The 13,002-nt window shown below is 44.2% G+C and overlaps 1 protein-coding gene across 1 annotated transcript in view; it reads right to left on the bottom strand.

The window, feature by feature from the left end:
- Nucleotides 1-13,002, bottom strand: part of aff2 (AF4/FMR2 family, member 2) — a 195,616-nt gene that overhangs the window by 127,926 nt on the left and 54,688 nt on the right. Inside the window, exons 3-4 of the mRNA XM_039615308.1 lie at nt 2,486-3,149; nt 813-1,246 (exon numbers count right to left, since the gene is read on the bottom strand). Of these exons, the coding sequence (XP_039471242.1) occupies nt 813-1,246; nt 2,486-3,149 (1,098 nt within the window). The remainder of the gene's footprint in view (nt 1-812; nt 1,247-2,485; nt 3,150-13,002) is intronic.

The raw sequence follows: 13,002 nt of genomic DNA, 5'->3' as shown, positions 1-13,002 counted from the left end.
CTGTTGTTCAATTAATCTTGTTGTCATTAAGACAACATAACGTTTGACTATAATTTTAACACCATTATTAGAACACCAGTGACATGTTTAAGGTTGTGCTGTTGTGATCTTTCACCTGTTTTATTTGAGGCGCAGTTAAACGGCAAGAAATTCAAACTGGTAAGCTAACCTAATTTTATATGATGTTAATATGTAGCAATGCTTAGGTGTCCTAAGCGTTTCTTTTATACAGCAGTTAAATTCCTTTAAACTTGCTTAAAGCCCACACAGGGAAACAGTTGCTTTACAATCCTACATTTCACATGGATCCTCTTCAGGGAGGAAATTAGGAAAACTGACGTTATTTTCCACAAAACTGGTTTTTGTGTTGGTTTGTTATCTTCAGCATAACCTGCTCCGGAGCAGGTTAGGTATGCAGACTGAGTTACCATGACGATGAACCCGAAGGTGAGGACTGAACCAACTTAACATGGGTTAAACCTCAAGTAACCTAGCCCCAAATGGTACGGATTTACAGAATATGTAAACAATTACATTTTCTAGTTCTAATTAAAGTGAACTGATGCCTTATATACTATGATCAGGAATCATTTAAAGGACTGAAATTTTATTTTCTATTATACCTTTTTTTAAACAAGTTAGATTGAACTTTATTCCCTGATTTATCAAAAAGTTTTCAGTTAAAAATAAAAATGCGATCTTGCACACTTGGGATCATTTTATCTCATCTTAGACTAATTCAGTGAACACCGTTTATTTCACATTGGTTTAATATAGATATGGAAAACAAGTTCCAGTAATTCTTCTCTTACCTCTCCTGTGTGGTTGAGGCTCAGCTTGGGCAGTTTATTCTTCGCATTTCCAGAGTTTCCTCCATAAGCCTGACTGCTGTTAAATCCCTCTGTGGCCACTAGAGGGGGTTTAAGTTGGGGAGAGTCACTAGGCGCCTGGTCTTGGCCATCCATTGGTCGAACATACGCTGTAGGCTTCTGTTGTACAGCTATCGGCTTCCCTGATAGGCTACCAGGTGGGAATGTGGGCGTGGTCAATCCAGATGTGGGCGTGGTTAGACCTGGAGTGGGTGTTGTCAGAACTGAGGTGGATGCCAGCGGGGAGGACGATGTACAGAGGTGGGAGCCTGTCTCACTTTCGAATGGGGAGGATTTAAAATAGCCACCATTTTCTGCATTAGTGGAAGACTTAAAGTGGCCACCATCCATGGCAGCAGATCGAAAGTTGCCACCATCTGTAAAAAAAAAGAAGACAACAATCAAAAGTCAAGACTAACCAAAGAAACACCTGTTAAAACACAGCGTTGGTTAACTCTCTGCTGGCAAAACTTAATGAAGGTTGAGCTGCTGAAAACTCTCTGCCAGATGGATGTAACCAATCACAATCAAAGCAAATGATGTGTTCCTCGTGCTTCTGAAATCAAATGCAAGATGTGGTTATCATAGAATGCAGATGTTAATTTTCATGAATTCCCCCAAAAGGTGACAGAGTGTGTTTGTTGCTGAAATTATTCATTCAAATGATTCATCTGTGCTCATGGCTCAAGCAAATAACAAAGAAACAGATTAAAGAGACTTTTTACCAAATGACACCTGTAGTTAAGGACTTTCTGAAATATCTGTTGTTACTTTTAAAGGACAAATTGGATATTTAGATTAATGCACTTTCTGAGAGTTAGATGAGTTGTGACCCCACTTTCATCTTTAAGCCAAAGATGAAGCTAAACCTAGGATTGTATTAGCTGAGGTTAGCATAAAGGTTGCAGTGGGGACGAGACAACTAGGCTGACTTTGAAGTGTTTTAAAAATACAATTATCAGCACTACTTTTACCAAATAATACAAGCAGTGGCCTGCTGGGCCTAAGTTAATGAACCATTTAAAAAAAAACAACCTCTAATATTAGCTCGTGCATCTTTTTAGCCTACCTATTAGCCATTTTTGCATCAAAAATCACAGCTTGAAACAAATGTAAATAAGCTAAAAAAGAGAATAAAGAATCAAGTAAATGTTGCCATTTGCATGAACTTGATGACACCAATACTCCTAAACTGCTTTGGATGCAATGTGAAGCGGCCGTGACCCTTTGCAGCCGCCCATTCAGCACAAGCGCATATTAAGGTGAGTGTTTTCCTCTGAACGGGAACGAGCTGCTGCAGAAACATAAATATGTTAAATAAATACGTTGACTGTAGTGCAGAGTCCATCAAAAGTCAGTTTAAGCAGCTGACATCAATTTTTATAAATGTGCATTTCCACGCTCCTTTTATCAACCCACTGTGACTTGTGTATAGTGTCCACTAACCGAGCAATTAGCATTATAGCAGGTGGATAGAGCTACATTGTATCTACACTCCTGCTACACATGATGTCATGCAGACATGCTAGCGTGTCTACATTATAGTTTTCTTAGATTACAGATGTGAAAGTTAAACAAGCCAAACGCCTTCTTTTACAGTTTTTTTGCCGACTTACCGGCGAGTGGGTGGGTTTTGGCTGGGTGGGATGAGTGCCTTCTAGAAGAAGAGGAAGAGGAAGATGATGAGGAAGAAGAAGGGCTTGAGTCTTCTTTTAGACCAAGTTCATCTTTGAGCGAGCTGAACAGCTCGTCGTGTCTTTGCTGCTCATCCAATAAAGACATTTTCCCTCTGCTGGTGGTAGCTCCTGCTGTCACCTGCCCCTGCCCACTCTGACCTACCCCCACAACAAGGCCTGTCCCCTGGGTGCTCTGTCCGTGGCCTGCCCTTGACCAGTCCATGGAGCTCCGGGACTTTTTGGAGTTCTGATGTGGGATTGCTGTTGACGATGATGTGGTTGAAGGGGGTGGTTGCATTGAAGCTGTAGAGGAAGAGGGTGTATTCCCTGTCTTCTTGTCCCCACCTGTCTCTGCTCCTCCACCTCCTCCTCCTCCACCTGCTCCTCCTCTCAGGGCTTCGTTAAAAAGCTGGGATGGCTCCATGGCGGGTCTCTCTGTCGCTGACGTGGTCGGGGCTTGCGGCAGGTTGCTGTTCGCTGTTGTTCCTTTGGGGATTCCCACCAAGTGGCTCTGGTTGGAATGGCTGGTTAACAGGTCTTTCATTTCTTCATACGAGCCCAGCGTGTTCTGGACACGATTGGCCAATGCATCACCTTTATTAGTCTGAGAGGAGAGAAGGAAGACAAAAAAGACAAGGGGGAAGGGAGATACAGAAGAGTATTAATTAAGCCTTCCATTCTTCCTTTTTTTACAGGTTTGATGAAAAGCCCTCTTTACTCATCTGGAAAAGAATAGTGAGAGATAGATAGGGTGACCACTGACCAGACATCAGGATGAGATGATTAATTAAATACATGCCACCCTTAAGAGGGTCCAGTCCAGGCTGGAGTAGTAAAATTAATGGGGCAGGAATCATTATTAGCCTGACCCCAGATTCTCAGGCAATAATGGCTTGGAGGACAGTGCACGTTTTACTGATATATGAAGGTAAAGCTCTTTAGCTTCTACCTGGTAACATGGAGATGTTCCTCAGAATAGCTCAGCAGTACCTTTGGTTTCAGTCATTGACTGATTCTTTAATGATCAAACTACACGATTTGATCACCTGGCATTTTAAAAAGGACACGGGTAATCAGCAGTGGCTTCAGCGCTTCTATTTTCGGAACCGGATTCTTGCAAAACGTCAGGAAAGAGGAGCAGGGAAAAGTGAAGGCCAGTAGATTTTTATCCTATCCACTGACATTTCCTTTTTCTACCAGAGTTACAAATTGTGTAGCAAATATTAATCATGAGCCAAATCTGAATTATGCAAGATCTCCAGCCTATAATTTACGTGTGACATTTCATCATGAACTGCAGACGAATGATGAACAATGGAAACACTGAATGAGATCAATGTCAAACGTAGCCCTGTAATTTTATTGTACAACAGTCTTGAGGTTTGCTCAACAGATTTTCTCAGGTAGTTGACAGCCTGCACTCATCTAATCAGCCCTGTGCTAACATTAAAAGGTAGTGTCAAATAAATGTGAGGTTGAAACGTGAGAGTAAAAAAACAACCTTATTCTAATTTTTGAGCCAAGGTGAAACTGCTTTATTTGGAGAACTTAATGAATTTGTGAATAATGAATATGTAAGGTGAGTAGGCCATAGAACGAGTATTGGAGTGCAAAACAAATATATAATTATATATATGTATGATATATAATCTGTGTGAGGTTTCCTTACATCCTTTATTCTCCTCAGTAATGTCAGACTCTTGGCTACATGTTGTGTGGTTTTGTTTTTCCAATGCTAACAGCTTCAGTCAATAACCACATAATACTGTAATAACATGCAATGATCCATGGAGAGGTCTTATTGCTGAAGAGGGAATTGTAAGTGCTTGTGCGCATGCGTGCGCAAGTGTGTGTGCCACTTCACAACATTACAAATTAGTATAACACCACCCCAGTATTTGCTCTAATAGAGGGTCGTGTAAGTACCATTTGATAATAATTGCTATATTGTGGTGCCCCCTTTTTCTAATTATCACTGGTTTGACAAGAGTTTATGAAGCAGGCAGAGCCAACTTTCTCTTTTTTTATTCTGGCCATTCACACAAACATCAGGCTAAACTATTACTAACAAAAATCACCAACAACACGAACAGGAAAAGTAAAAACTCAGTGAGGTCCATAATTATGTGGACAATGACATTTTTTGTAAAATCAAACTGTCCATATATGATTGAAATGCAGACTATCTGATTTAATCAATAAAATGGGTTTGACAAAAGTATTGCATGGGCTGTTTAAGAATTATAGATATTTTTATACATTTTTGAGAGGCACAAAAGTGGCTTAAAAATCCAGTCATTCAACAAACTCTAAGAGGAGCCAAATCACGCTGGGCTTCTGGAAAATGAAGAAGGTCAGCGTCATCAAAAGGCACTAAAGACCACAGAAGATAACTTTACCAAATATATCCAGGAACACCCTCAAAGAGGTTTATCACTGGCAAAGGCTACAATGTAGACACACCATCATAAATGGAAAGACAGACAGTTTACAACAAGGTGCAAACTGTTGGTGCAACACTCAAGACCAGATTAGACTTTTGTGAAAAAAACATTTAAAGCAATTTCTGAAAAAAGTCTTTGGAAATATGAAACTTACGCTAACTTGTAACTGAAAGCGTCCCACATCATGTGTCAAACACAGTGGAGACCATGTTTTGTCATGGGCATGTATGTCTGCCAGAGCTATACTCTCTGCTCAGATTCAGCCAAATGTCCTGATTGGACAGCTTGGATCAGAAGTAATTATATATGCTGTACTGGCAGTTCACCAAAATACCAACAATGTGTAGCCCAGTGGGGATGGCGCTCTGTGGGTAGGCAGAATGCTCATTCGTTGAAAAGCTATTGGCAGAAAAGGAAAAAGAAAAAACGTGACTCCCATCTTTCCAGACAACAGAGGCGCTAAGCGAGCATATTTGAGCATCTTTAAAGTCTGAGCTAAAGGACCAACAACAAGAGTAGCCCATTTACAGTGGTCGCACATATTCTAACACTGTCCCCTGGTGTCACACATGGTACACTCCTACAGCTCTACACAGGACCAATGAATAACCAGCACCCAACCATCTTTACTGAACATCTCTGCACCGGTTACACTAATCAAGAGGTTAATAGAACCGATTCTTATGATTGTGTGTGTCACAAAAAACGTCAGTTTGAACCTATGCGAGTGGAAGGACCATTCATCTCTTCGTCACTTCACTGTATCCTTCAGTTTTACACTCTAACAAAGCAGGAAAACCATGAAAATACCTAAATTAAACAGGGCAAAGAATCAAGTCTTATTTACAAAAGATTCATGCAAAAAAAGGACAGAATTGCATTCAAATAATCTTAACAGATGTAATTTCTGTGTGCGCACACTCACACACTGGCACGCAAACACTACACACCGTGAAGTTAGCTGTGAATAAATTAGCCCATCTCTTCTCCATCTCGGGCTCATGAATAAAAGATCTGGTGGCTGAAGAGGAACAGAAAACACATTTACAGAGAGGCAAAATGGAAAACAGAGGAGAAGGAGAGGATGAATACCTATGTGCGTATGAATGTGTGTGTGTGTGTGTGTGTGTGTGTGTGTGTGTGTGTGTTAGCGTGTGTATGAATAGATCATCCCAAATAGCTGCTAACGGCATAACACTCTTTAACAGGATTAGAAGAGGGATTAGCTAATAGCTGACAGAGAGAATGAATACTAGAGAGAGGGAGAGAGAAGAGACAGAGGCAGAGTGATGGACAAACAGCAGATACGCAGGTACAGAGAGAAAACAGACAAAAAAAATGAAGGCCAGTGGAGCCTGGAATTACTAAACTTCTACAAATTGTATACGTGATGATCATAAAGTGATGATACCGATCTATAGGCTGCAGTTCGGTACATTCACACAGATGAAGTGCAGCAAGGTCGCGCTTGTTAAGCCAGTATGAAGTAAAGGCAGCATTAAAAAAATGAAATGTTTGTGTGGTAAATAAATCAGAAGAAAAAAGTAGCAAACTGTGCCAAAGCCATTTTTCAACTTTAGCAGCAGATAAAGTAGGAAAACACAAGGAGGAAGAGGATTACTTGGAAAATGAACCAAGTACACGTTCTGACCAAACCCCCATTGTTGGAATTATTTTGCCTTCATTTATTGTTTGCCTATTAATAAGTGTACGACACCACCCACCAGCATAACAACAATAAGTTTCCCAAACCTTGTGTATGCTTTCTGGATTCAGGAAAGCTTTTACTCATTGTCTGACCCAAAACTCCATGGATACAATTTTCCTTAACAAAACGTCAGAAGAAGTTTATTCAGTTCTGTTCTATTAGCATCCATGTTTGTCCATCAGTGGGATAGGCTGCAAGTGGTGGAAAGTGGAAGATATGTGTACTGTGTTGTAAAAATACTTCTTAAACTAATGGTCAAAACCTCCATGTGGTAGATTTAACAACCGAATCATGGTTATGAAATTCCCCAAATCCTGACACTGTGAAAGGAGGAATTTAAAGACTCTTATAAGTGGACATAAAAATGTTGACACTGAACTTGATCAAGGGCTGTGTAGATATGCAGACTCTTGTCTGGTTACAGGACTGTACTATACTGCAGGAGTTCTGCCCTGACTGTTTGTGACTGTATCTAAATCACTGTGTAAATCTCAGTATAGTCATTTTTTGTGCTTTTTGGTTTAACTTGCAAACTTGCTTAACTTTGATGATATTTGTAGTAATATTGTCACGGTTTGCACTGGCAGCCGGTGTGGAGGGAGGACGAGGACCCAAATGCAGACACTTGGAACAAACCTGGGAAAAACTAAATGCTAAACACAAGAGACAAAGGACAAAACTTCGAACATGATAAAAACCTGAATGTAGAAAAATCTGGAAGCATGGAAACATGAGGAGAACTCAACAGACGACCTGACAAAGAATGAATGAAAACTCACAGACTAAATACAGACAGGAGGTGATCAGGGGAAGTGGAAACACACGGGAAACACAGCTGATACAAATGAACGTGACGTCACAGGGAAAGCAAAACTAAACACATTAAACATAGAACACAAGACCGTCAAAATAAAACAGGAAGCAGAGAGACACAGACCTAAGACACACATGCTTGACATAACATCAGGGAAATAGAAACGGGAGATGGGACACAGACATAACTAAGAAACAAATACAGAGGGCATGACGGGCTGGGGAGAACGCACATGACAGATGAGACACAAGGGGAATCTAATAAACAATGAGCTATAACAGGGGAACCTAGGCAATATACAATAACCTCAAGGCTAACTCAATGAACTTAAGCCTAAACCATAATACAAAATAATATCAAAATACAAGAAAACTCAAAACGCTGGGTCAGATGACTCAGGACCATGACAAACTAATATTTATAAGAACTTTATTATTTAAAAATTGAATTTTAAGAATTCTTTCTTTGCTCGAGCGTGACCACTAGTCAAAAACAAAACGAACTCGCTTTGTCGCTGACAGTTGGTCACTAGCAGACCTTACAGGCTCAGTTTACTTATGTAGCCTTCTAATATTTTCACTGACCTAATATGTCAGTCAACAGTATCCTTTGCTCGCATTGGTCATCTCTTCAGCTCGAAATTGAGAAAAGTTTAACTGACAACCCGCCCGCTCCGTCACCTATTGTCAGCTGGAGTTTCATTGACTTTCTGTGGTCTCTGATTGATGCTTGTCGCTTACAGTGTGAATGCCCGTTTAGGAGTGAAAGAACGTCTCATTCATATCTATGTCAGCTACTGTGCAGTGAATGTGCTGTGCTGCTCCTCAGCCACTCACTGAACAGAGTGCCAACAATGGCACTGTTCTGGAGAGGCCCACAGGCAGAAGCTGCATATTTAGCTTAAAGCTACAGATAAAAAGAAAGAAAGAAAGAAAAGCTACAGACACCAAGACATCTTGGAAAAGAGTCAAATCCAGGGATATCTGTGCATATCTTGCACTGAAACTTCAAAGCCATATTCTTGAAACATGTGGGACCTTTAAAGTGAAGAACTATATATGGCTGATGAAATTTATGGTCTTACTGTTCTGACTTACACTCTTCTTCTACAGTTTAAATCTACCAAATCTAAAACTAGAACATTTCAGATTAAACAGGCTTCCTCCACGACGCAAGGCCGTAAAATTAAAAGTACCTGCAAGAATACAAGCAGGAAATTTGCAGAGCAAGCAAGCACATTGATTAAATTAATCAAATCACGACACTTTTAACTACTTATTGCAGACAGCAAGGCAGTGTCTAAAATTTCAACCTTCCCACAGACCAGCCCGCACCGATCCTTGCACTCTCCCCACACACGAATCTTGACCTCACCTCAGCACCATTAATTAGCTGGAAACAATTAGTTGGAGTGTGGAGGCAGTTAGGATTGGATTCATTATCAGAACAACCTCTCATTTGCTTTGCACTGCCCCCGGACCGCGAGCAGCGTCTTAGTGAGAAGACCTTGTGTCCTCTGAGTTCAGACGCAGCAGCGCTTAAACACGTTCTGTCAGGATTCAAAGCCAGTCTGTCCCAAGGTCGATACACTTGGCAGCATAACCAAGTGTTGAAGTGCTTGGTGGTAGCAAATGAGAGTTAACAAACCAAAATCAATTTTATACACAGGGGCATTCGAGTGGCCGTGGACTTCATGCGCGGCTGCTTCACTTTCTGCTAAAAAAGAAACAAAAATCTCTGAAACGCCTCAGAAGATCAGGACTTTATACACAAGGGCATTAAACTTCATCCCACTGGAAAGGGGGGGGGTTATATAAAAATGAATGGTACAAAACATCTTTGGATAATTGCTGATTAGCCGTATCAATTCCTTTCAGCTGATTGTTTCATGTGACGCTAAATCACAGAGCAGTGCTGCTGCTGTAGAGGGGAGTCGCCCGTCCTCATGATTAAGATGTCGTAAATTCACTCCATGCCCAAATGAATTTCTGGTGTCAGGTACATCCACTTCTCCTTCCACGGAGATCAATCAGAAACTTAACAGCGAAGTATTAAAACTGTCTCCGGAACAGCAATGAGGGAGCACTCGGCGCGAAGAATCACAGCTCAGCCACAGCCGCAGCGATGAGCTCAGAGCCTTATGTTAGTTTTGTTTTTCAGTCTACAAATCTGAACGAATTGCCTTTTAATTTACAATTGAGAAAGTCGGAACTTGTCATGATCCTGGGCCATGTTGGCCCAGCATTCTTGGTTCTCGTGTATTTTTGTATTTCTTTATTTAGGCCATGGTTCCTGGGTTGCTCTGTTAAGTTGTTTCTTATTTGATTTCCCCTTGTGACTTTTACCCCCTGTGTGCCCCTCTGTGTATCTGTGAGCCCTCGTCTCCCCTCCTTGTGTTTTATTCCATGTTTTCCCCAGCCCGTTATGTCTGTGCTCTCCCCGTGCTCTCTCCTCCTGTCTGAACCTCTGTACTTCCTGTTTTACTTTGACAGTCTCCCGTCAGTGTTGCGTTTTCTCCTGCCTTGTCTTGTTATGATTATCAGTGTCACCTGTGTTCCTCGTGTGCTCCCACTTCCCTCGTTAACCCTCTGTGTATTTAGGTCTGCGTCTCCCTCAGTTCTGTGTCGCGTTCTCCCTCATGACTGTGTGCCCCTCCGTGTGTTTCCTCGTAAGTCAGTTACCTTAGTACTTCCCAGTTTAGTTTCATGTTATTTTGTATCGCTATTATCTACTGTCAGCAATAAAGCTGTATTTTGAGTTCAGTCCTGTTTTCCTGTGAGTTTGCGTTTGGGTCCACTTCCTGCCTGCCACACAGCCGGTCCATGACAGAAGAACGCGACCACGACATGGACCCAGCAGCTCACAATCCCTCCGCTGAACTCCGCGAGGATTTAATTTACACAGTGGAGTACCACTGTCAGGAGTGGGTAGCGCTGCCAGGGGAAGAATATCGGGAGACCGTAGCCATCCGTTTACAGAGGATGGTGTCCGGACTCCCATGTCTATTCGGCGCGCTACACCCCCACATCCAGGACTTCCTCATCTCCACCGTACGCATCCGCCCGGAGCTGCCGCTCCAATATGAAGAGCTGGAGGACGTTCAGCCCGGTCCGCTGGAGGATTTGCGGCCTGGCTCGTCTCCTCCCCCTTCCCGGAGAAAACGGCGTTCACGCCGCCGGCGTTCCCGAGCAGCGGAGCAGCTTTCTTCCTTTGGTGAGAGTGATCGTGTTTCTCACATTCTGCTCGAGCATTCAGCTCCCAGGCTTTCTGACGTTGCACCCTCTGTGAGTAAGACTGTGCTTCCCTCCGCGGACTTTGATAAACCTGAATCTGTAGATTGGGACTCAGCAGACTTAAAGTGTCAGGGTTCTAAGGCAGTTAACTCTGTAGCATCTGTTTCTGTGCCTGTTGTTCCTCTGAGTAAATCCAGTGTTAATGAGCGAGCAAGTGATACTTCTGTTCTGCCTAAACCTGGTAATATAGAGACAATTAGCCATGCAGCTACTCATAGCGACTGTCTTACCTGTTCACCTGCTCTGTCACCAGAAATCTATGACAGCGACCGAATGGGCTCTGTTAAGTGTTGTGTTCCACGGTCTGACCATTTGAACTCTGTGCACCAAGCATCTAGCTCAGTCTCCGCAAATAATGTTCAGGAAGCTCCTCACGAAACAACTTGTGTTCTTTCCTATGGAACTGCCACTCAAACCTGGGAATGTGCTGTGCCTCAGCTGGTGAATGTAAATGGCGACAGAGTGCCACCTGTCATAGTTAAACTAGCTAAAAGGTTTGGACTGAGTGCTTCAGAACTACTGAATCAGGTTGAGTTTTGTGTTCCGCAGTCATTCATATGTAAACCAGCTCACCATGCCTGTGTGCCAGTCCCTGTTAACACTGAGGTTATACCTCAAAAGACTGTTGTTGACCTTGTTACACCTCTGGACTGTGCAGCCCACCAGCCAGTTCATTCTGAGTTGGTCAGTGAAAATACACCTGCTTTTGTAATCACCCATTCTGAGCTGAGGGTTACTGATCCAGAGTTTGCTAAGCCTGAATCTGTCCCCATAATGACTGCTTTAAAGGCTGCTACTTATAACATGGACAGCTTAAGAACAGCAGAGTTGCTAAAACCGGCCTGCCATAGGTCTTTGTTTGTTGAAACCGTGTTTGGCTCCACAAACTTGGTTTTCCCAGTGCCTGTTACAGCTCCTGAGCTCAGCTCTCCAACTCCAGTTCCTATACCCAGGGCAGCGCGGGCCCAGCTTCCCCTTGCACTCGTATCAGTTCCTCGGGTGAGGGTGGCTGAGGTCCAGCTGGTCCCTGCATCTGTCTCCAGCCTGGCAGAGACTCCGTCCATCCCTGCACCCGTACCTGCTCCTCAGGTGGGGTTGATGGACACCCAGCCTGTGCCTGTACCTGTTCCGGTTCCCCGGGTGAGGTCAGCTGTGACCCTGCCGACTCCTGCACCCGTCTCAGTTCCTCGGGTGGGAGCGGCAGAGATCCAGCTAGCACCTACACCGGCCCCCAGGGTAAGGGCAGCCAGAGCCCAGCTCGTCCCTGCACCCGTATCTGTTCCTCGGGTGGGGATGGCTGGTGTTCGGCCAGGCCCTGCACCCGTTCCTGTTCCCCGGAGGAGAGCAGCCAAGACTCAGACACCTGCTCAGTCACAAGTTCAACTACCTGCTGTTTCACCATCACTACAACTTGCACTTTTGTCCATAGTGCAGTCATTAGCTCAGTTATTAGCACAGTTTCCTGTTTTGTCACCAGCTCAGTCTCTTGCACAGTTATCAGCTCCATTACCTGTTCAGTCATTCGCTCTGTTGCCACCTCAGTTTCTTGCTCCATTGCCTGTTCAGTTATCAGCTCAGTCATTAACTCTGCCACCCGCTCAGTTATCAGCTCAGCCACCTGTTCAGTCACTGCCACCCTCTGCTAGAAGCTCTTGTGAGCCCACTCAGCCAGCTGAGGACTGCGTGGTGCTGACAAAGCTTGGACAGACTGTTTGCACTGCACAGCCCCAGCCGTTGCATCCCAAGCCGACTGCGTGCCCTGTGCAGCTACAGTTAGCGTCCACTGAGCCAGAGGTCTCCGCACCTGCTGGCTCTGGACCTCTTCTCGCTGGCGGTTCAGGAGAACCGCTCCAGCCATCCCTGGTCTCTGCTGGCGGCTCTGGTCAGCCCGGCCAGCACCTCCTCGTCTCCGCTGGGGGTTCAGGAGAACCTCTCCAGCCGTCCCTCGTCTCCGCTGGCGGCTCTGATCAGCCCGGCCAGCACCTCCTCGTCTCCGCTGGAGGTTCAGGAGAACCTCTCCAGCCGTCCCTCGTCTCCGCTGGCGGCTCTGGTCAGCCCGGCCAGCCGCTCCTCGTTTCCGCTGGAGGGTCCAATTGGCCCACGCCTGGTCCGGCCCCGGCTTCTGCTCCGCCCACGCCTGGTCCGGCCCCGGCTTCTGCTCCGCCCACGCCTGGTCCGGCCCCGGCTTCTGCTCCGCC

The sequence above is a fragment of the Oreochromis aureus genome, linkage group 2 (assembly GCF_013358895.1).
Source record: "Oreochromis aureus strain Israel breed Guangdong linkage group 2, ZZ_aureus, whole genome shotgun sequence".
Lineage (NCBI taxonomy): Eukaryota > Metazoa > Chordata > Actinopteri > Cichliformes > Cichlidae > Oreochromis > Oreochromis aureus.
The sequence above is the reverse complement of the archived record's forward strand: the minus strand, read 5'-3'. Positions and strand labels throughout refer to the sequence as shown.